Consider the following 24,846-nt stretch of genomic DNA (forward strand, 5'->3'; position numbering starts at 1 on the left):
CTCCTGTTCCTCGTCTTCTTCCTCCTCCCTCTGCACACATGTTCCCATCTTCCTCGTTGCCTCCGCTCCCTCTGCCATAGATCCTGGAGGGTGAGGTGGACTGCCAATATAGCCCCCATGACTTTTAGTAAGTGTTGTAGGTTGAATCTTTCAAGAATAAATTTTGCACTTTTCTACTTGCCACAACACTCCTGATACCAAAGAACCTTCAAATCACGAAATAAAGCTGTTGCAGTATTAGGAACTAACACACAGGCACTGAAACTTCACTAACCTGTCAGGTGCGAGTGATTGGGGCTAATCCCTTTAAATAACGTCCCTGGAGCCGGCTTCCTGGTGCTGCACACCAGCTCTTCCTGTTGTTGTTAACTCCAGGTGGTGAGGTAAGTGGCGAGAAGCAATTTGGCAGATCGGGCGGTCAGTGAGTTACACACTCACTGACGTCACGATCTGCATGGCATTGAAGTCCCTGGCGATCACTGTTATCGGCAGCGCTGGGGGGGGGGGGGGGTCCCGATTTGGCGTGCGGTGCTGGATTCGACAGGAGCTGTTGTTACAGCTCTCAATGCCACATTAGTACCATCTACTGGCGTTAACGGGTGGCACTAAGGGGATGAATTTTGCCCCCATAGAGGTTAAAGTGAAACAGAAAAAGGAGGATTATGACAAATGTAAGGCTCATAATACAGTGGAGAGCCAAGCTGAATACAGAAACTACAGAGATCTACAAAAGTGAATAAGAGGGGAAAGGAGAGAATATGAGAATAGATTAGCAGCTAACATGAAAGGGAACCCAAAAGTCTTTATAAACATGTAAATAGTAAAAGCGTAGTCAAAGGAAGTGTGGGGCCACTAAGGGACCAAAAAGGAGATCTTCTTGTGGAGGCAGAGAGCATAGCTGAGGTACTAAATGAGTACAGTGCATCTGTCTTCACTAGAGAAGAGGATGCTGCCAATGTAGCAGCAAAGGAGGAGTTAGTAACGATATTGGACAGGATAAAAATAGATGGACTGGAGGATTGCAAATGTTACACCCGTTTAAAAAAGGGGCGAGGGATAAATCTGGCAATTACAGGCCAGTCAGCCTAACATCGGTGGTGGGGAAACTTTTAGAGACATTGGGGAAGAAATTGAGGTCCTGCTTTTTAACTTCCTCCCTAGCTCCTGAAACATTGACTACTGGACCTGAACCCTTTTCCTTCCTATGTCATTGGTTCCCACATGGACTATGACTTCTGGCTGTTCCCCTTCCCCCCTCAAAATGCTCTGCACCCTCTCAGTGATGAACAGGAGCGAGGGAGGAGGCAGGCACTCAATCGGTCTTCCGGAAGGGCGGTCCGTGATCGCCTCATCAGATTGCAGTTTGAATGAATTAAACCCTAGATCCCCGTTGCTCACCACATCCCCATCATTCCATCCCTGTCGCAGGCCATATCACAGTGCAAAGCTGAAATGAGACACACCACAAAAGAATCTAAATTGAATTAATAAATTTATCAAAAATCAGTGAACACATACTTACAACAAAAATATTAACTATTCACCCTTGTGCAATCCCTTAGTGCCTCTTGTTATTGTGCCTTTGCCTACTCTAGTGCTCCTACGAGGTGTTGGCCCAATGGCTGCAGCACGGCTGGTGGAAGGCTGCTGAGCGTCCGTGCAGGAGACTTGAGATGGCCTTGCAGGATGCCCATGATCAGCTCTGGGCCTGGAAGGCCCGGCTGTAAACTGCACCACCTCAGCATGGGCGACAGCAGTCTGGGCTGGCTGGATGACAGACAGCAACAAGGGCAATGGCAGAGTGGCAGTGATGGGAGCAGGAATGCTGTCATCCTGAGAGAGGACAACACATTCCTGCTCAACTGACCCACTGCCACTCCCCCGGGGCAGCACCTCAGCATCCCTAGCAATCTGTTGGAGCACAGATTGCTGGCCTGCTGCGAAACCGTGAAAGCCCCGGTTGACGGTGGTAGACCCAGTCATGATAGCAGCAGTCAGAGCTTGCGTGACATCAGCACTGTGGCAGGGGCAGAAACCTGATTGGATTCAAACATGGAGTTGCGGGAAAGATGGGTATGGATTTTGGTGAACGGCAACACGCTCAAGGATTTTGGAGAGGAAAAGGAAGTTGGACATGGGGCAGTAGTTTGCAAGGACAGCGGGGCCGAGGGTGGGTTTTTTGAAGAGAAGGATAATGACGGCTGTTTTGAAAGGGAAGAGGACAGTAATTGCGGAGAGGGGACCATTTTCAATGTCAGCTAGCACAGGGGCCAGGAAGGGAAGTCTGGTGGTTAGCAGTTTAGTAGGAATGGGGTTAAGTGAGCGGGATGTGGGTTTTGTTAGTAAGGTGAGCTTGGCGAGGGCATAGGGGAGACGAGTGAAACTAAAGAAGCTGCAGGTTCAAGACTAAGGCAGAGGAGAATCTTGGGGAAGGCGTAGGAATATTGCGCATATTTACCATTTATAGTACAAAACCCGTTGTTTTCACATCTCAAGCCCGTTCTTGAGTTGTCAACTTCTTTGAAGCCGTTGGGCATTTTTTTAACTAGTTTTCCGGATTGGTGCTCTTCCTTTAAGCAAACAAAAGGACTGAATAAGTTCACAGCTATGTGTTTTGTGAATCAAAAACTTCAGAATCCACTGGCTATATTGTGAATAGGAGAAACCATTACATTGTTTAGATTACGAAAACATCTGGAACTTCAGCTCCCAGAAAGCTCACCACTTCCTCTCCCTCCAGCCGCCTTCGGAAGTGATGTACCTCGTGGCGCCAACGGCGCATTCCGATTGGTCACGAGCCGCTCAGGAGATGTCTGACGCCGCGGAGCAACCGAGTCAAACCAAAAGAGATAAGGATATAGAACAGTGACGGGTAGCGATTTCTTCTTTTTCTGTTTTTCAGGGAAGCGGAACATACAGAGAATTAACGGCCTCTTCATCGGACAGGTAATGTTAACAGCCAGCTGTGCCAGCAATTACGAGTGGCCGGCGTAACCGCATTGACGCTTGCATCTGGTTGATGAGATTAGGAGCAAACGGACTGGGAACGAGAGGGATTCATTGTTGCCGAGGTCAAACGGTCTGAGATAGCCAACGGGTGCGGGGCGAGCGAGAACACCAACTGACAGGAGGAAGCGCGAGCGAGCGAGAGACCCAACTGACAGGAGGGGGGAGGCGGGCAGGTGGAAGAACAGACCGGGGGACACCGGTGAACTAGTAATATCAAACAACACATGCCCCATGTGCATCCGCAACGCTGCCACACAGGTAAATGCAGAGACATCTTTGGGGGTTGAGGCACTAATTCTTGCTTTTGGTCGTTAAATTTGAGACTTTGAGAAAGAGAGAGAGAATGAATCGGAATATGGGGAGCGAGATCAATCAAAAAGAAAAAAAAATACATGGTATAAATAGAAGCCGTGAGGTGGCACAGATGCAGAAGTTATAGTAACATATGTAAGGTTTGTGTGATGCAGTGGCTTTAAAATGAGAGAGACATTATTGTCCTTTAAGTCTGATGTAGGTAATATTATTGGAATTCACTGGCATTTAGTTCGATTTTTAAAAAAACGTTCTCTTTAAAAATCTAAATGAGGAGATTAGTACCGAACGGACTGGGAACTGAGCTGGAAGCATGCAACTTTTAAATGTAAGATTGTAAACATTCTAGTGTAATTGATGGCATTGGCATTGATGCACTGTTGTCCAATTATCTCCTGCCATCTTAGTAACCAGTGACTTGGTCGGGATGGGTACAGTAAACAGAATCGTAGAATGGTTACAGCACAGAAGGAGGCCATTCAGCCTGTTGAACCCGTGCCGACTCTCTGCCAGAGCACTTCAGCTAGCCCCAGTCCCCCGCCCTTTCCCCGTAGCCCTGCATTTTCTTTCCCTTCAGGATTCCCTTTTGAAAGCCACGGTCGAATCTGCTTCCACCACCCTTTCAGTCAGTGCATTCCAGATCTACTCTGTCTAGACCCATCATGATTTTGAACACCTCCTATCAAATCTCCTGTCAACCTTCTCTGCTCCAATGAGAACAACCCCAGCTTCTCTAGTCTATCCACGTAACTGAAGTCCCTCGTCCCTGGAGCCATTCTCGTAAATCTTTTCTGCACCCTCTCTAAGCCCTTCACACCCTTCCTAAAGTTTGGTGACCAGAATTGGACACAATACTCCAGTTGAGGCCGAACCAGTGTTTTATAAAGGTTCATCATAACTTCCTTGCTTTTGTACTCTATGCCTCTATTTATGAAGCCCAGGATCCCGTATGCTTTTTTAACAACCTGCCCTGTCACCTTCAACGATTTGTGCACATGTACCTCCTTTAGAATTGTACCCATTAGTTTATATTGCCTCTCCTTGTTCTTCCTACCAAAATGTATCACTTTGCACTTTTCTGCATTAAATTTCATCTGCCATGTGCCTGCCCATTTCACCAGCCTGTCCATGTTTTCTTGAAGTCTATCTCGATCCTCCTCACTGTTCACTATACTTCCAGGACATTCAGCCTTCCAGAACCTCATTGAAGTGGCGGTTCCTCAGCTGAGATGGTACATGTCAGCAGGTTATTTAACCATGGTGGGGAGGTGTATCAAAGCTGACAGTGAACCTATCCACATGTTAACACTTCTTGCTAATTTCACAATGCAGAATCCAAAATAGACGTCCATTAACATTGGCCCAAGTGAGGAATCTGCTGCTACTAATCTATGGTTGAGAAATTTGAGGTATGCACCTGGATGCCAACGTGTGTTGCTTTAGGGCACAATTGGAAAAAGTTATAAATCTTTTTGTTGTGCCTACAAAACACATGAGCTGGAAGTTGGTGCATCAGAAGTTCAGAATAGTTTGCTGTGCATAAGTTTTATAATTAATCTTGAAGGAGAAATGTATTTAATCATTTCTGAGAAGCTGAATGACTGTAATGCTTAGTCCATTATGTCCAATGGTGCTATGATCAGTGACTTGTTTTTAGTGAATATAAAATGGATGATTTGCTTAATCTAGTTGTATAATACTCCTAAACATTCCTTTGTTATATATGTACCCCCAAAAATTGAACTACCAAATCCACAAGTGAAATTGTTAGAAACTAATAGGCTTGGTGTGAGCGGTAGTTAATTTTAGCCAGAATAAAAATCTCCTCCTTGTTATTATAGTGGCATTTGCTTTAGGTGATCACATTAAATGAATTGTACTGTATAATTTTATCAAAATCAGCAAATTATGTGTTGATACAAGCGTACCATATCATTTTGTTCTTTAGTAACTAACTTGCGTTGTCTGTACTGTAGCTTAACATACCTGGTGTCAGGCTTTCAAAAACAGATGTTTTAGAGCTTTTTTTGTAGTTGACTCCCAATTTAAGAGTGTGTGTGTGTGTGTGGGGACAAGTTGATTTCAAGTGATGAGATAAAAATCTGTCAGAACATTGATGTATAAAGCACCATTATTATTCTGTTGCTGTTGACATATTTTAAGCTGGTGAAATTGAAGACTGATGTTGGTGATGTTAGAAATAAATGGCAGTTATCCTCTTGGTTCAAAGACTACATGTGCAGTTGTGAGGAAGTGTAGAGGCAAATGACAAGTTATTTATTGTGTACTTAAAAGTTTAAAATGCAGATATGTTGGTGCTCACTTTAAACTGAGCATGGCACTCCTGTAAAGGAAAAATAAGATTTTGTTCTGAATAAAGGGATTATAAATCTAATTTGAACATCTATCCTGGTGAAGTTGCTCTGAGGGTGCAAGGAAAAACTAATTACTCGCAAGATGGACTGGACAATTCCTTAACAACCACATTTTAGTCCCAATGAGTAACCCATTTGAGAGAGGTAAGAACTAGGAACAGTTATCCAGTTGACCATTCTGTCACTGTCGAGTATTAAAAGTGGTTAAGCTGTCCACCCAAAGTAAATGTCCGGGGAAAAATTCAGTTGGTTGCGCCACCCGTTATCGCCTTAAGAGGGCGCTAAGTGGGGCACAAACCAACTGGCGCCCAGGCGCGGCACTGCCCACGCCTCCCGCAAAATTCAGCGGGAGGTTAGTGGTGGCGTTAACCGTTAGCGCTGCGCCGCTGGCGATGACTTCATCGGTGTGTTCAGCGCCCTGCTCACGCCCCAGCCACGATCTTTGGGAGCGCCCCCTGATTTACCGCCGGACGCTATGTCCGACAGGGTCAGAGTGACATACCTGCGGCCGGGGAGGCGCAAATTAAAGGCGAGGTGCGGGGTGGCCATTTTTGTTGTTGGCCGCCTGCCAGCACCTGCCTGTGCTCCCGTCCCTGGCCTCCGGACTCCCCCCCCCCCCTCTTGCGGAGTGCCGGCTGCGCTCCAAGAGCCCGGCACTTCTCTTGGGTGCCGGGCTCTTTTGCCTGCACTCCCGATCCCCGGGGGCCCAGCTGGGCCCCAGATCACGCTGCACAAGGCCCCTCCCCTTTAAGAAGGGGAGGAAGGCCTGCAATACCGCAGCGCGACGTGCCGCAGCATGTGGCGCTGCGGCATGTAGCGCCACGATATTCACTCGCAGTGCCCCAAGAGGGAGGCAGGGTGCCTCCAGTAGCGCCCCGCTTCCCTTTGGGGCGCAACTGACCAATTTCCGGCGCGGGGGCGCTAGTTTTTCCAGGCGCTACTTTTAGCACCCCGGCGAAGTTAGCGCCCCAAGCGGGCTATACTGAATTTCTCCCTCTACAGGTTTTATCTTTCAGTTAATCGTGAGTAGGGTTAAAACTAAATTTAACATCTGTGCAGTACAATAGAAGCAGTAAAATCAGTCTAGTAGTGCTCAAGTAGACTGGATATTTGCTTTGTATTTTTATTTTAGTGTATTGAGTATTGCTTAAAATAAAGGTACAAAGCTGAGAAATCAAAGGAATACTGGGTGAAATAAATCTGACATGCTAAATCTTGTGGGAGATGAGATTTTTGAAATGGAAGAATAACATTACTGGATTACAAGCTCTATAATGTAGGGAATTGCTGTAAGCAATGGAATTTTAGCAAATGTATTATATCACAGTATACTGTTACTTGCAGTCTCGCTTTTTAGATAGCTTCAGTGTGTTCTGTGAATTAAAAGAGTTGAATTCAAAAGTTAATTTGCTTGAAACACCGGAGAGCCAGTAAAATGAATTTCTTAACTTTTGAGAAACTTAAAATGTGATTAGATTTATCTGAGTAGCAATCATTCAGACCTAATGATCAATGTCTAAGCCACATTAGCAGTGCAGACAAGTAATTTAACAATGTCGCGTGTTTATGTTCGTTCATTGTACTAGCTAAGTCCTTTTACATTTGTGTGTTAAGCTTGTCTATTTCAGTTTTGGTAGTAGCCAACCTCTGTCTTCTAGGCGTAACTTAATGCAGTTCACTTGCTGAAAATTTGGCTTGGGAAGGGTTAATAGAATTTATTACCCCTATTGATTAGAGCTCATAAATACACATTACAACCCAATGACCTGTAAACTTCAGGCTCCTAGCCAATTTTACTCCTAACATTTTTTTGTCTGTTTTATTACATTGTTAGTTGTCCAGATTGTGAAGTGCTTTCTAAGTGAGGCATTATTTGGTAATGACTTACTGACATTTATTGTAAAATACTGCATGTTTGTGAAACAACATATTCTGACTTTTTGTGCAGAGGCTGTTTTGTATATGATTGGGTCACCTACATATTAACAACAACAACAACTTGTATTTATATAGCAACTTTAATGTAGTAAAATATCCCAAGGCACTTCACAGGAACATTCTCAAACAAATTTGACACCGAGCCACATGGAGATATTAGGGTAGATGACCAACAGCTTGGTCAAAAAGGTAGGTTTTGAGGAGTGTCTTAAAGGAGGGTAGACAGGCGAAGAGGTTTTTGGAGGGAATTCCAGAGCTTAGGGTCTTGGCAGCTGAAGGTATGGTTGCTAATGGTGGAGCGATTAAAATTGGGGATGCTCAAGAGGCCAGAATTGGAGCAGTGCAGATATCTTGGAGGGTTGTAGGGCTGGAGGAGGTTACAGACAGGAAGGGGCGAGGCTATGGAGAGATTTGCGAACAAGGATGAGAATTTTAAAATTGAGGCGTCGTTTAACCGGGAGCCAATGTAGGTCAGCGAGCACAGGGGTGATGGGTGAATGGGACTTGGTGCGAGTTAGGATAGGGGCAGCAGAGTTTTGGATGACCTCAAGTTTAAGGAGGGTGAATGCGCAACTGTCAGTGTTCGCTGTCATTACTCTATGAAACTGACAGTAACTTCTGGCGTCCACACATGTGCAGTTAAACGCAGAGCTCCAGATGTTTCTTGTTTCTGACAGTGATTCCCCGCTCCTCCACAGGGTGCAGGAACAGTTGACCTTCTCGCAGATGGAAATCTTAGTAACCACTTGAATTGACGTACACTTTCACTTTTTATGCTCTAATCTCGGTGTAAAAGAAACCCCAAAAGCCTTGTTGAATAAGGTATAACTGGGTTTTTAATGGTGTACCAAGTCATAATTACTGCTGAACAACCTCTCTGGCCCTGAAAAACTAATTTCATATTTGTGGAATGCCAAATTTCTCCATTATGATACAAATTCCATAGATTAAAAAAAAAAAAAAAAGTTTTTTGATATTTCAGCTTCTATCTTAGTTCCATGTGTGTGTCCCAATCTTTATTTTGCTGTCTGTAAAATGTGAAGGATAATCAGTGCTTTTTACTTCCTGGTTTGCTGTCTGTGAGACTACTTCAAGGTGATTGGCTGCTTAGCCTGCTTGATGACATCACTGTTGCTGGGCGCCAGAGATCTCCTAATAGGTGGCACCAGAATGAAATAAATGTTGGGAAAGGTGAAATCGATTCCACAGAGATCGCGGGCCAATGGTTTTGGTCTTCCCAATATTTAGTTGGAGGAAATTTCTGCTCATTCAGTACTGGATGTCGGACAAGCAGTGTGACAATTTATAGACAGTGGAGGGGTTGGGAGAGGTGGTGGTGAGGTAGAGCTGTGTGTCGTCAGCGTACATGTGGATGTCGCCGAGGGGCAGCATGTAGATGAGAAATAGGGGGCCAAGGATAGATCCTTGGGGGACACCAGAGGTAACCGTGCAGGAAGAAAAGCCATTACAGGTGATTCTCTGGCTACGACTGGACAGATAAGAATGGAACCAGGTGAGTGCAGCTGGGTGGGACTACCCATTTATCTCGGTCTATGGTGTGCATTAAAAATGTACAGGAAACACTTTTTTATCCGGCGCTGACGGGACCGGCGTGGTGCCGGTTTATCAAAAAGTCTGGATTACAGAGAGTTATAGTTAAAAGGTACGAGAGCGCCGTACACAGCAACAAATCCAAGCTTCCCTGTTGCTTAGCAACAGCTGGAAGAACCCCGGCCACAGACCAAGCGTCCCTGTTGCTTAGCAACAAGTGCAGAAACCCCCGATTACACAGCCAAGAATCAAGAAACGGCCACTAATATGAAGAAAAACTTAACTGAACCTACTCCTGAATTTTGCTGGTTAACCGAGATTTCCGGTTGTTTGGGTGCCGGTAAATTGAGAGTTTCCTGTAGTAAGTTTTACATAATAGTTTTACAACACAATTATCTTTCAGTCTTCATATAATACAGGAGTAGTTTGACATTTTTGTGTTAGATTTATAATTGGCTCAAATGGCCATGAAGCCATGCACTAGTTGAATATCAAAAGCTTTTGTAGTGTGTAATTGCATTATTGCAGAGGATAGACTTAAGGTGTTTGGCAAAAGAACCAAAGGCGACATGAGGAAAAACTTTTTTACGCAGCAGGTGGTTAGGATCTGGAATGTACTGCCTGAAAGGGTGGTGGAGGCAGACTCAATCGTGGCTTTCAAAAGGGAATTGGATAAGTACCTGAAGGAAAACAAATTGCACGGCTATGGGGAAAGGGCGGGGGAGTGGGACTAGCTGAAGTGCTCTTGCAGAGAGCCGGCATGGGCCGAATGGCCTCCTTCCTGTGCTGTAACCGTTCTATGATTCTAGACTGGTTTGGGGAAGATATATTTTAACGTATATATTTATCAGCAAAGAAGTTTTTCCACAGTATCTGTAATGTGTCTTGTCTTAACTGGCTACTTTACGGATCGTCAAGAGGATGAGTGACATCGTGTTCTTGCTCTGGATTAGAAGATTGTCTAATCAGAGCGGAGTTCTGATGAAAAGTCCCACCTGAATCATTTAACCTATCTTTTCTCTTTTAGATGCTGAGGAACATACTGTGCATTTTTTATTTTTATTTTTATTTGCTTTAATCAAACTTGGTGTCATTTTTGTAATTTCCTGATGCATGTTTACTTTACTAAAATGTATTAATCCACACTATGCAAAGGTCACTTTTAACTATAGGTATTTGAAGGCCTATTGATACAGACACTATCATGGTCACATTTTAATCATTTTTCAGATGCTCCTGTGTTCCTTTTGTAAATTTATGTGAATTTTCCATTGGGTTGGTCATGGTCAGTTGGAGCATGAGAGATTTTATGATAGGTTGTTAATGTAATTTTTTTCAGCAGGGAGTACTGTTAGCAGTGAAGCTGCAGATTTATTTTTTAAAAGTTAGGAGCAGCAAACAGTTGTTGAAATTAATGAGTCCATATCGCAGAGGAGGGAATGGGGCTGGAGTTTTAGAATTTTTTATTTCCAGCTAGTAGCACATCTGGGAGTAAGGCTGTAATTTTATTTTCAGGGCTGGATGATGCTGGATTTGAAATGGAGGTAGTATATGGGGAGCAGGTAAAATCTTTAGCTGGGCAAAGAGTAAAGAGCAGGGCAACATTTTACATTTTCTTTTCGAACTGGAGCCAGGAAGAGTGGAGAGTGGTTCCCGATGGAGCTGCATTTAAAGAGAGATTTATGTAGGTGTGAACACAGACCATGTCTAGTTTGTGCATTTGTGGGGTTTTTTCCACAGGTACAGCAGTCTGTGAGTTCATGATGAGACTATAATTTGTATTTTTTAAAGCCAATATCGGGGGCTGAATTGCTAAAACTTTTTTTCAGTGACATCAGGAAGTGAGTTACGGGCTTGGACAGGGCTGCATAGGTGAATTTTTTTTGAGGGAGGCTGGGCTACAGGCTCTTAAGTTTAAAATGTTTTTAAAGAACCAGTCAGCAAGGAATGGAGCCATGGGATTCAGTTAACAGGAGCAGAACGGAGCTGTAGGCCCGAAGTCGATTTTCTTTAAAATGGCCAGCTAGCAAGGAGCTGGTCCACAGGCTCTTTTTAAAAAAAAAAAAAAAAAGCAGGGCATGGAGAGAACGAGACTTAAATGGAGTCAGTGATGGAGGCAGGTGGAGCGGGGCCAGAAGTACAGTGTATAAAAATTTGGGAGAGTTGTTCGAGGCGAGTGGAAGAGCCAGACAGCATAAATAATGAAAATAAGTAAATTACATTAAAAAAAAAGTGATAATGAAATTAAAATCAAATTTACCTGTGAAATGAAGGAGAAAACAGAGAGGAGCTAGGCAACGCGTGCCCCAGTGCCACCAGTGGTGGGAGGCTTGCAGTTACATTGGGATTCCTATTGAAACTGTTTACATATAAATTCCCATTATAAATGTTTCCGTAAGCAGTTTCCATTTTAAATGTTGACATAGGAATTTATAATGGGAGGGGAAAAGTGTTGGGGAGTTTGTGCAGATGCAAGATTTTTTATGTATTACAACAGATTCCTTTGTAGCGTTGCTCAGTGAATCAAAAAGATTAGTTGCTGTATAATAGTAGGGCTGTTTGCACCATATTGGGAATAACAGGGCCACTGATTTACAGTCAAATTCCATTTTTATTAAATTGTATTCTGGTATTTTTACTGATGCTTTGGGGATTGAATTTCACCACCGTGTCTATTACACTAAAAACTATAGCAATGGCCTTTACATGTTATAGATACCATTACCTATGTGTTTCATTTTTATCTCTTACCATATTTAAAGTTGAGAATACATAGCAAGATGATGTGCAAAATGAATCCTATGAGGTAGGTATCTGATATTTGGCAGTACTTGCAAGGGGAAATGAGGTTTAGCAACTCTTTGGGGTAGTCCTGTGCTTTGGTAGCACTAGGGAGTTGTCATAGGGTTTGGTAGCATGGGGGCTCCTTTGATCTGGCATCAAAGCTTTGGTAGAACAAGGAATGAGAGGTTTGTCTCGATGAATTCCTGGTGTGTCTCAGTGGTGAGGTGAGGAGTGGTCACGGGCCTCATAGCAGTGGGTGGCTGGAGGGGAGATCCCGTGTGCCTGAGACAGTATTGGTTTATGATTTCTAATGGATCTTTGTAAACATTTAATTTGGTGTTTTGCGATTGGTTCCTGTATGTGTGTTTGTGTCTATCTGTCTGTCTCTCTCTCGATTTTTCTCTAGTATAATGCAAAGGCATGTTGATCATAGGTCCTAGGTTTGATTCCCAGTCTTTGCTGAGATTGCTCATCTCGTGTGGGATTGATACGTTTTTTTTTTTAACAGAGTAGTAGACATAGTAGTGAAATTCTGTTGTGGCAGATTGGGAATAACACAGGGCCACTGATTTACAGTCAAATTCCCTTTTTATTAAATTGCATTCTGGTATTTGGCTTCACTGTCCCTGGGATAGGCAGGCGGTAAATAAGCAGGGTTCTTGCTACTAATTGCTATCCAGTGATCCCTGTTAGAAAGTGCTGAAAGTATCTGTGATGCCCTTCCATGGTGCACTAGTCTGCTGACACTCTAAGTTTACACCTAAAGTATGGCAACTTGAACAAAATACCAGAGGGCTGCTGACACCTAGAGACCTGTACCATAGCAAAAATCAGTGCCATGAAGAGAGGAGATTTGGGAAGAGAGACTTTTATCATGACAATGAATACTACTACAGGCACTTCGAATGGCTGATGTAGAACAACAATTATAATTGGTGGTTAAGGTGGTTAAGCCAGATAATTGCTTCAGGAGTAGCGGAGCGTATTGCTGTGATGCTTCCTTTGTATTTGTGAACTGGCCATTGAATCGTTGTATCTTCCATGGTCTGTTCTGGGTGACCACGGTCGCACACTGGAAAGTTTTAAATTCTCCATTTGTGCATCAAGTATTCGCATCTGCCGTAGTTTGTGTAGATGCGGTTTAGGGCTACCCATAATTCACAGAAGATTGAAGCCTGGGATCTTCCGTGTCTGCTCTTTCACGTGGCTTCTTGTGAACACCATTTGGCTTTCCAAGCATCATCAGGGTTGAAGTCTCATCAACTACCAAGTACACAAGGGCCAACACTGATGTCCATAGCGCTGATGCTCCCCAGCTTGTGCTTGACAGTTTCTGGACAAAGTTGGTCCTTGTCTTTGTCTTGGCTTACCTTCTTCAGGTGGTTGTGGAAGGTTAGCGTGTGGTCCAGCTTTACCCCGAGATAGATCGGAGTGGGGTTATGTCGCACAGTGTTGCTGCAGAAGGTTACTTTCAGGATGCGCTTCGCGTTCCTGTTCTCAAGATGGAATGCAGGGACTGTTGTTTTGTGGGGGTTTGGCTTGAGCTTCCATTTCCAGAAGTATACCTCCATGATGTTTAAGTTCCTGTTCAAGGTGGACTCGATGCCGTTGAAGGTGGCTGCTTGCGTTGCCAGGGCAAGGTCATCCGCATATGCAAATTTGACCACTTTGTTGGTGGTACTCGGTCTGTTGTTGAACCAGGGCAAGCTGACTTTGTTGCCCAAATGGACACGTAGCCGACTGTTGCTCAGCATCACCCATAGCAGGCGTAGTGTTTTGAAGTGGGGGGGTGATCCTTGCGAGCATCAGCATCAGGCCTTTAATCCAGAATGGCAATTAAATAGTTTGGACCCCTTCATCATCACACTGATCGAGAATGCCTGAGAAGTTAACTATTAAAATCAGTCTTTCTCTTTTGTATGATAGCAAAAAAGATAGCCATAGTATCAATAAAGTATTAGCTTACTGCACATCTTAAGAATAACAACTTGTTAATACAGAATAAAAACTAAATTTGTCTCTTCTTCTTAAACAGGTTTTTGAAATCAACTGCATTTCTGAACAAAAAATAACCAGTTATTTTTAAAGAAGTACTTTATATTGTTGACAAACTGGAAGGCCCACGGTTAGACGAGAACCTAAGCTCAGGCTTAAGGAATCGGAGGGAAGGAGTAAGAAACCTGATGTCATCTCAAGAAAAACAGTGTGATACTCCAAGCTCTGAGTTGAATGAAGTGAATCCATTTGTGAATCATGATTCTGACTTGCTGGATGTGAGTATAAAATGCAAATTGGTAATACTGTAACATGTTATTTTGTCAGTAATTTAAACTTATGTTTGACCCATTAAAAGCATGATGGATACTTTCAAATATAATTTAAATTACATGGGAGTTTACTTGTTGGTTGCTGGAAGGTCTAGAGATTGCAATGTCCTGTGTTGAATGATGAAAATGAACAACTAGCTACCCTCTTTATCTTTATGAATATTATTTTCAGTATAGTTTAACACTGCAACAGTTCACCAAGAGTTTTCTTATGTTTTGATTGAAATGTTCTTGTTGCAAAAGTGAAAAGTACCCACTGACAAACCAGTATTGGATCCTTTATCAGTTATTCAGTGATTTAATTTTAAAACAACAGACAAATCTGGTTTACATGAAATTGGGGTTTGTTTCTAATGTGTTCTAAAGCGTAAAATTAGATAATTTTGAGAATATTATTCTTGGATAAGGAATTTTACAAACCATATACTAAATACATTGTAGTTTACTGAAAGTGGATTTTGTTAGGACACATTCTACCCAACAACCTTTAGGATGACCCAAGTGCTTGGTCAAACTCACAATGAGAGTAGAGTAATTTATTAAAAATATAACAAGTTGGTGTTGATCTACCAATGTAATTTTCATAAATCTAAAATCTTTTCACTAATGAAACCTATAAGCATACATAATGCATGTCATGAAATGTGTCTGTTTGCACCCATATCAAAGCTGTCCCTCTTTCATCTGGTGCATAGCCTCCCCCTTTAAATAATCTCTTTCAATGGAATAATCGGCCTTGAAATTAATTCATCCAGGCTCTACCCTAAACCCAAGTACTTCCAGCGCTAACTGGGAAGATTTTATTCTGGGTTTATATCTGAATGGATGGGGGTACAGTGCCCACATCCATTCTAGCAGTAAGATGGATGGGTGCAAGAGTGGCAGCGTAGTGGGAGAGTTTGGTAGTAGTGAAAAGGCATGTGAGTTTGGTGGCAGCAATTAAGAAAGGTGTTTGTGAAGTGGTGGGTTTGGCATATGCCGGCAGAAACCTGATAAACTTACCTACACTTTTAACGGGAAGTCATTGGTCTGGGAGTGCATGGCAATAAGACTGAAGTTCCAGGACTGAAGGTGGTGTGCAAAGTCTTTTCCTAACCTTAAAAGATTCAATGCCAAAAGGCCAAATTTGGAAACCTGGTGAGAAAATCAAGGATTGGTACTGTAAGTACTCAGTGAGATGAGAACTAGGAGCAGTGTCTCGGACCCCTTGTCCTGTTGGTGTTTGCAGTTGAGACTAAAAATTTATTTTGGCCACAGGCAGGCTACGATCTCAGTCCAAGTTTGACATTGCTTCCACTGACGACAGGAAAAATCTGCAGCCAGATTAGTAAAGTTGTGAGCATTTGCTTTGTAGCAACTGCACTAAAGTCCTGTGGAAAGAATGAGTTTGAGTGGGACAAGGTGTAATCAGTCTTTATTTTAATACAGTGGGGCTGCAGGGAGGATGAAGGGAATGTATTTGGCGCTCGAGCGGAATGGGAGAACATAAAAGAACATAAGAACATAAGAAGTAGGAGCAGGAGTAGGCCATACGGCCCCTCGGGCCTGCTCCGCCATTCAATAGGATCATGGCTGATCCGAATCTAGACTCACGTCCACTTCCCTGCCCTCTCCCCGTAACCCCTAATTCCCTTATCTGCTAGGAAACTGTCTATCTCCAATTTAAATTTATTTAATGTTGCAGCTTCCACAGCTCTCTGGGGTAGCGAATTCCATAGATTTACTACCCTCTGAGTGAAGAAGTTTCTCCTCATCTCAGTTTTGAAAGGGAGATTATGCCCCCTAGTTCTAGTCTCACCCATCAGTGGAAACATCCTCACCGCATCCACCCGATTAAGCCCCCTCACAATCTTATATGTTTCGATAAGATCGCCTCTCATTCTTCTGAACTCCAACGAGTAGAGTCCCAACCTACTCAACCTTTCCTCATACGTCAACCCCCTCATCTCCGGAATCAACCGAGTGAACCTTCTCTGAACCGCCTCGAGAGCAAGTATATCTTTTCTTAAATATGGAAACCAAAACTGCACGCAATATTCCAGGTGTGGCCTCACCAATACCCTGTATAACTGCAGCAAGACTTCCCTGTTTTTATACTCCATCCCCCTTGCAATAAAAGCCAAGATTCCATTGGCCTTCCTGATCACCTGCATACTAACTTTTTGTGCTTCATGCACCAGGACCCCCAGATCCCTTTGTACTGTAGCACTTTGCAATTTCTCTCCATTTAGATAATAACTTGCTCTTTGATTTTTTTCTGCCAAAGTGCATAACCTCACACTTTCCAACATTATATTGCATCTGCCAAATCTCTGCCCACTCACTTAGCCTGTCTATGTCCTTTTGCAGGTTTTTTATGTCCTCCTCACTCACTGCTTTCCCTCCCATCTTTGTATCGTCGGCAAACTTGGATATGTTGCACTTGGTCCCTTCCTCCAAATCGTTAATATAGATTGTAAAGAGTTGGGGTCCCAGCACTGACCCCTGCGGAACACCACTAGTTACTGATTGCCAGCCCGAGAATGAACCATTTATCCCAACTCTTTGTTTTCTGTTAGATAGCCAATCTTCCATCCATGCCAGTATATTACCCCCAATCCTGTGATTTCTTATCTTGATCAGTAATCTTTTGTGTGGAACCTTGTCAAATGCCTTTTGGAAGTCCAAATACACTACATCCACTGGTTCCCCTTTATCCACCCTGTATGTTACATCCTCAAAGAATTCGAGCAAATTTGTCAAACATGACTTCCCCTTCATAAAACCATGCTGACTCTGTCCTATTAAATTATGTTTATCCAAATGCTCTGTTACTGTTTCCTTAATAATGAACTCCAACATTTTGCCAACCACAGATGTTAGGCTAACTGGTGTATAGTTTCCAGCTTTTTGTCTACTTCCCTTCTTAAATAAGGGTGTTACATTAGCAGTTTTCCAATCTGCTGGGACCTTTCCTGAGTCCAGGGAGTTCTGGAAAATAATCACCACTGCATCCACAATCCCTACCTCACTTCTCTCAAGACCCTAGGATGTCGGCCATCAGGTCCGGGGGATTTATCCACCTTAAGTCCCATTATTTTACTGAGTACCATCTTGTTAGATCCGTGGTTCAGTGGATAAATAATTACACGGATGCTGTATATAAACAAGTAACAGGTCTTTACTGGAGGAGGGTAATCTCTAGACTGGGGTACAGAGGCATGCGCACAGCTTATATACCGGTGTGGTCACTGCCGGTACCACAGTATACAGGAGTTGTAAAAAGTAGTTCTGACTTAAAGCACATACACTACAATTCCTCCCTTTTTAGATTAATAATACCCCCTTAATATTCAAATAACAATTACATTTTACATGTACATTCAATAGCAAAAGTCCATTTATAGATTCAGTCTTTGGGGCGGCTTCCTGACCCTTTCGGGATAGCGCCTTTCCGGAGGTTCTTGTTCTTGGTGCAGAGGCAATTCTGACCGCCTTTCATCGGGTAGTTGATCGGGTTCCACTGCTACTGGGTCTGAAGTAGATACTACCGGTATGTTGGGTTCATCCCCAGGTACTCGAGACATGGGGTTGACGCATTCCTGTGATGCTAAGATCTGATCGACGTGGCGTCTCACAATGTTCTCCCCGACATCCACTGTGTACATTAATGGCCCCTGCCTTGTACATATCGTTCCGGGTTGCCACTTCTCTGTTCGATAGTCCCGGGCCAAGACTGGTTGCCCTACATTGAAGCTCCTTGTCGGCTTCTCGTTGATGTGCTGGAATTGTTTGTCCTCCTTCGCACATTTGGTCTGAGCAAGTCCAGACGCGATCTCAACCTTCGGTTAAAGAACATCATGGCCGGGGTCTGGTTGGTAACTGCATGTGTCGCGTTTCGGTAGGCTAATAAGAAATTGTCCATCTTATGCTGTAGTGGAATTTCCTCGTCGCACATGGCCTTTATCGCCTTCTTAAAGGTTTGTACGAACCTCTCAGCCAATCCATTGGTGGCTGGATGATACGGGGCGGATGTGTAATGCCTTACCCCATTCCTTCTCATAAATTTTTGGAACTCGTCGGACACAAACTGTGGTCCATTATCAGAGCAGATCTGCTCTGGCAACCCGTTTCTGGCAAATATGGTCCGTAGGACTGCAATTGTTTTCTCTGTAGTGGTTGAAGACATCTTTATCACCTCAGGCCACTTTGAATGAGCATCCACTGCTATTAAGAACATTGAGTCCATGAATGGACCAGCGAAATCAATGTGCACCCGTTGCCATGGAGAGGAGGGCCACTCCCATGGGTGTAGAGGGGCATGTGGTGGTGCATTTTGGACCTTCTGGCATCCTAAGCAGCTCTTAGTTAGGTCTTCGATTTGTTTATCGATTCCCGGCCACCACACATGAGCTCTAGCTAGGCTTTTCATTTTCACTCCCCCCAGATGACCTTCATGTAGCTCATTTAGCACTCTCTCCCTTAACTTGGGTGGAATCACCACTCTGGATCCACACATCACTGTCCCTTGGCATACTGACAGCTGTTCTCTTCTGGATGAGAATGCTGGCAACAGTGAGTCGCCATGTGTTGGCCATCCCCTCACGGTCAATTCATATACCCGTGACAGCGTCGGATCATTGCGGGTCTCCTTCTCTATATCCGCGTTTGTTACTGGCAATCGTTCAATTATCGACGAATAAAATATCTCGATAGGGTCCACTGCTGGTGCTTCCTCCACAGTAGGCAGTGGCAGGCGCGATAGCCCATCAGTGTTCGGGTTAGGTTGCAAAGATGTGCGGGTTAGGTTGATTGGCTATGATAAAATTGACCCTTAGTGTTCGGGGGATTAAATACGTGGGGTTACGGGGATAGGGTGGGATATGTGTTGGTGTAGGGGTTACGGGGATCGGGTGGGATATGTGTCGGTGCAGGCTCGATGGGCCGAAATGGCCTCTATCTGCACTGTGGGGTTTCTGTGATTCTGTGAACCAACCTCAACGTAAGCTTCAGTATCTTGTGCTTCTGCTGGGCACTCTACAGCCTTTGGGTCAGAACACTGACTTTAGCAACTTGAGACCTTAGCTCTATTCTCCCATTTTCTTTAACACAAAGTCTGCTGCTGATGGGGAATGGGGCTGTCAGTCTTGGCACTGGCAATTTGGTTTTTCTTAATTTTGCTGTCGCTGATCGTTTAGTTGTACTGCTTTAGCAGTTTTCCAAATGATTCGTAGCTGAGTTATCTAATTTTATGGTTAAGTTTGAATATAATTCTGCTTCATCTATGAACAGTGGGAGCATGGTGTAACAGAGTTCAGCAAGGTATGGTAATGCTAGGCAAGTACCCTATGTTGTGCAAGTTTGCGCTTGACAGCAGTGGTTACTGCATGTTTGTAAACGCCATAAGGGTCCTGTTGAGGGTCTCTAATCAGTTGGGTTCTGTTGTCTGTGTTTGTGCAAGGCAATATTGGCAGTGGGAGCATTTGCGATCAATGTTAGTTCTTACTGGCTATATTTGCTATGTTAAGTTTAGAACTGTCACCCATTTATCCAGTCAATAATACTCTGCCTGTCGGAAGGCACCTTTATTGCTCATTGTTGTGAATAGGCTGTGGCACCTCACTGGCCAAGAATGATGTTTCTTTTGAAACCTCATTTATATAAATGCTCAACATTTGCCACTCTGCCAATTAGTGACGTTAATTCAAACACATTTTTAAATGGTAAATTATGTACTGATAATTGGGAGCTGCAGTATCCGTTTCAACGATGCAAAACTTTGTGCTCTCCTCCTAACCATTATATTTTAAATATCTTGAGTGCATCAGGGAATACCTGTGCTCTGTAAACATTTAAATCAATTCTAAGTTTTAAAAAAAAAGACCCTTTAGTACCTTTTTTTTTAAACTAGGTTGAACAATGTACTCCAGGCAGTGTGAAACCCCTGTAATTTGAGCCCACTTCCTCTAGGGACAGGACCGGATTCCAGAGTAATTCTGCATAGTTAGTATCGCTGCAAAGTGCTTCATGGCTGTGCTAGAGTTACAGAATAAACACATCCTTAGAGACTTGTCAAAGAGGATGTTGAAATTCTGTAGTATTTGAAATGGAAATGAAAATTCCCCCTAATTGTAAATATTAAGATATTTTCAATATATTAAAATTCTGTAGGCGTAGCACAATGAAGACAAGTAATTTTTCAGTAAATCAGTTGTGGAATAGTTGCCTTCATTATCTCTGAAATGATAAACTGAAAGTGAGTCCTGGAATTTCAACAAGGATGCCGGTTTGTTTTAGAACACAATACTGCTGATTTTTATCCACTCCACAGATAGCTGGAATCCTCGGATAACAACAGTGTCCTGCCAGTGCCCATTGCTGCATTCTTGTAGGGCTCATGCTTTCCAATTCAGCCTTATAGATCTTTTTCTACTTGCTGTAAATACAAACTGTTATTTGGTGTTCCAGCTTGATCATTACTTGTGTAGGTACCTAGACCGGTAATGTGTTTGTTTACATCTTGTCTGACACTGTTTTTATGATCCAGGAAGTATATAGAATAAATTGAGTGCAGAAAGTTGAAATGCAAAAAGATTGTATTTTTAACATCACATGTTTTATTCATTGTTCTCAAACTCAAATTGTGCATTGCACATTTCACTTAACCCTTACTAGAGAGTAGTTCATCTTGTTTACCATCCCTCCTCAATTTTCGCAACTTCTCTCTGGAAGGTAGTACCGTATACTTTTTTTAGTTCCACAGGTGTGGACTGCTTTCCGGTGTATTGTCTATGTGGTCATTCTTCAGATGTGAGTCCAGATAATGAGTGCCAGCAATCTGTTTGGAATGCATTACAGTCAAGTCTGTTGCTGTTCACACGTGGTCACCAGCAAAGGCCTGTGGATAGTGATCATAGGTGTTAAATTCCTTCTGCCAATAATTTTAGCAGAAAAGTCTGCATGACATTTTTGCTAAAATTATTATGCTGGAGAATTTTGACCCCTAGATGTGGGAATCCTATTTTTTTAAATAAAAATTCTTCCACCTCTTTTCTCCCCAAAGATTGGAACATTCGGGTCAATTGTTGCAACCCCACTGCCACCCTGGTTGAGATCCGCCAAGCCTACATCAGGGTTTAATCTAGGATGATCTTGGTCTCTGTGGTTGAGTACTATATCATGCAGTGCACCTATGCACAGAATCATTGGGCTAGCTCCATCTGTTCCTTTTTATTTAAAGAAGTTTCAACGGTCTGCATGAGCACTTTTTAATCTGTAAATTTAAAGCCATCTCCGCACTGGCTGCATTATAGTTAGGACACTTATTCTGATTATTGATACCTCACTGTTATTTTCTGAGCAATTGCATTATAGTGCAAGTTTGGTGTTCATATGATGCAAAATTTTCTGTTACTCCAATGCCAGATGTGTACTATAACTGAATATAGGAAAGATGTTGAGAACAGGGAGAATTTTCCCCATTACAAAGGAAATTGGTGAATTTGGCAGCTAGTTAAAGAGCAGGATTGCCTGAGACTGAGCACATTGCCAACTCATCCTCTTGGTTTGGAAAAATCGCATGATTCTGTGGAGCGTGGGAAACGAAGGTAACTGACAAGGATGTCATGTAGATTTAACTTTTAATCAGTCTAGAAATGTGACCTTCATATGTTTTATTGTAATGGTTTGCCAGTGTGGGGTTCTCGATTACGTACAATTTGATATCATGCCTTTGGTCCTTTGTCTGGGTACCGTAGTATAGTGATTATGTTACTGGATGAGTAATCCAAACACCTGGACTAATATTCAAGAGCACATGAGTTGAAATACCTGTTTGAATTCAGTTTAAAAAATCTGGAAATATAAACACTATCAGTAAAAGTGACCATGAAGCTGTTGAATTGTTGTAAAACCCCACTGGTTCACTAATGTCCTTCAAAAGAGAAACTTGCCCTCCTTATCTGGTTTGGCCTATGCGTGACTTCAGTCCCCTACAATGTAATTGACTCTTAACTACCCTCTAAAGTGGGATATCAAACCACTCGGTTGTATCAAAACTATTTTCAGGGCAACTAGGGATGGGCAATAAATACCGGCTTTGCCAATGACTTCCCCCATCCCAAGAATGAATTAAAAAAAATATGTGGGAAATGTGACTAAAAACCTTGTGAGCATCTTTCAGCTTGCATGTAATTCTACACCTCTTTTATTTTATTGGGATTTGAACTTCATGAAATTACTTAACTATCTTTAGTGCTGTTGGCCCAATACATAAATATCTTCAGCAATACAGGTAGACTATCCTTTATCCGAAAACCTCGGGACCAGCCGAGTTTCGGATAAAGGAGAATTTCGGATTTCGGAAGGTGGGTCGGGGGGGGGGGGTCGGCGGGGGGTCGTGCGCACGACTTACGCTGACGCTCAGCGTAAGTCAGTCGGGGCCGGCGGGGTACGCGGGGGGGTCGGGGCCGGCGGGGTCCGCGGGGGGGGTCGGCAGTTGTCGGGGCCGGCGGGGTCCGCGGGGGGGGTCGGCGGTTGTCGGGGCCGGCGGGGTCCGCGGGGGGGTCGGGGCCGGCGGGGGGGGGGGGTCGGCGGGGGGTCGTGCGCACGACTTACCCTTTATCCGAACTTCCAAAACTGGAACCCTCTAAAAACCGAAGGTTTTTTCGTTCGTACGCACGACTTGCGCTGAACGAAAAAACCTTCGGTTTTTAGAGGGTTTCGGTTTTCGGAAGTCCGGATAAAGGGTAGTCTACCTGTATATGCAAAATGAAATCCAAATCACGGGTGGTTACTGACGCATCTTCCTTTGCACACAAAAAAAATTACATCACTAAACTCTTTCAGAAGCAAAGTTCACGATGTATAAAGGTCATCATAGGCTTAATGATGCAACTCAAAGTCAAGTATTTGGAAAGAGCAACACACTGAAGTAGGAAAAAGGTTCAGTAGTTGAAGGCTGCTTGTTGAAATACTGCATCTTTTTTTATTCATAAAAATACTGTATTAAAGCTGTAATGGTTTGTGCAATCAATATGCCAGGTGCAGCTTGGCAATTAACCCTTGCAGGCCTGGGAACTCCATGCTGCCTGGACCGTCCAGTTGAAGTACTAATGCTTCAACAACCTCTAGTGTAATGGCCATGTTACTCAATGTCAGGAGCAGTTTTATCACTGTGCTAAGCATTTAAACTATTTTAAACACTTCTGGCTCTCCCCCATTCTCCTCTTGCTCCTTATTTTTATATTCTAGCTAATGTCCCTAATTCTGAGTATTTGTTAATGGTTCTGGCTCTCAGCTGCATATTAGGGTTTAGGATCAATGCCGAGTTAAGAATTGAAAGATTGATTCCATCCAAGTGCTGAACCAGAACTATAGGGCAGAGCACTTTGTGTTAAGTGTGCATGTTGTAGGGGAATCCAGGTTTAAAATTTTAAAATATTCCAAGCCTATTGGGCTGTCAGTGTTATTGTATATCAACTTGGTAACTAGGTTTATTTATAAACTTCAAATTAAATTGCATATATAAGGCATTACAGCTTCTGAAAGTAAATTGTGAACAGTGTTCCTTCAGTCTTTTACCCAGTATATATTTAATATAATTGAACTCCAACTATTTCTGTTTTCAAATTATTAAGCGGGCTCAAAAATAATACAAGCAGTATACTACGTCCATACTTCATTGATCGTGTGCTTGGAATGGATCTTTATGTAGTATAACAAGTTTTAGCTATTGACAGATCCTGCTGTAGTCCTATTTGTCTGTGTTGACTTGTTTGCTTTGCAACAGCAGTTTCTTTTTCCTACTTCAGTGTGTTGCTCTTTCCAAATACTTTACTTTGAGTTGCACCATTAAGCCTATGGTGATCTTTATACACAGTGAACTTTGTTTCTGAAAGAGTTTAGTGGTGTAATTTTTTTTGTGTGCAAAGGAAGGTATGTCAGTAACCACCAGTGATTTGGATTTAATTTTGCATATATTGCTGAAGATATTTATGTATTGGGCCAACAGCACTAAAGATGGGCCTCTGGTGCCTTCATGTTCAGAAGATGATTTATTTTCTTGTATGTTTAGGAAGACCACCTTGCTCTTCTTTGGAAAGTGCTACGGAATCTTTTGCGTCCACCTGAGGGCAGACAGGGCCTCACTTTTTAATGTCTCATGCTTCAGTGCAGTACTGAGGAGGTGCTGCATTGTTGGAGGTGCCCTCTTTCAGATCTAGGATCTACGCTTTTTCTAGCCCAGTCTTTTTTTTAATTCATTCGTTCTTACGATGTGGGCATTGCTGGCTAGGCTGACATTTATTGCCTATTCCTAATTGCTCTTGATCAGTGAGGTCGATGGTGACTCCCAGCATGTTGATGGTGTAGGATTTGGCATTGGTAATACCATTGGATATCAAGGAGAGATGGTTAGTTGCTCTTTTGTTGGAGATGGTCATTGCCTGCTACTTGTGTGCATGAATGTTACTTGCCACTTATCAGCCCAAGCCTGGATTTTATCCAGGTCTTGCTGCATGTGGGCATAGACTGCGACTAGAGATGAACACTGCAATCATCAGCGAACATCC

General features: G+C 43.1%; 1 protein-coding gene across 2 annotated transcripts in view; it reads left to right on the top strand.

The window, feature by feature from the left end:
- Positions 1-2,659: 2,659 nt before the first annotated feature.
- LOC147106115 (adiponectin receptor protein 2-like) overlaps positions 2,660-24,846 on the top strand; it is a 106,504-nt gene continuing 84,317 nt past the window's right edge. Inside the window, exons 1-2 of one of the 2 annotated variants that reach the window (XM_086008896.1) lie at positions 2,660-2,946; positions 14,005-14,242. In XM_086008896.1, coding sequence (XP_085865022.1) covers positions 14,153-14,242 — 90 coding nt within the window. In that variant the 5' untranslated portion in view covers positions 2,660-2,946; positions 14,005-14,152. Of the gene's footprint in view, positions 2,947-2,966; positions 3,268-14,004; positions 14,243-24,846 lie in introns of those variants that run through there. The other variant, XM_086008897.1, reaches the window with a different exon arrangement.

Source organism: Somniosus microcephalus, chromosome 16, assembly GCF_052327205.1.
Source record: "Somniosus microcephalus isolate GS21.2 chromosome 16, FLI_Smic_1.0, whole genome shotgun sequence".
In the NCBI taxonomy this organism is placed as follows: domain Eukaryota; kingdom Metazoa; phylum Chordata; class Chondrichthyes; order Squaliformes; family Somniosidae; genus Somniosus; species Somniosus microcephalus.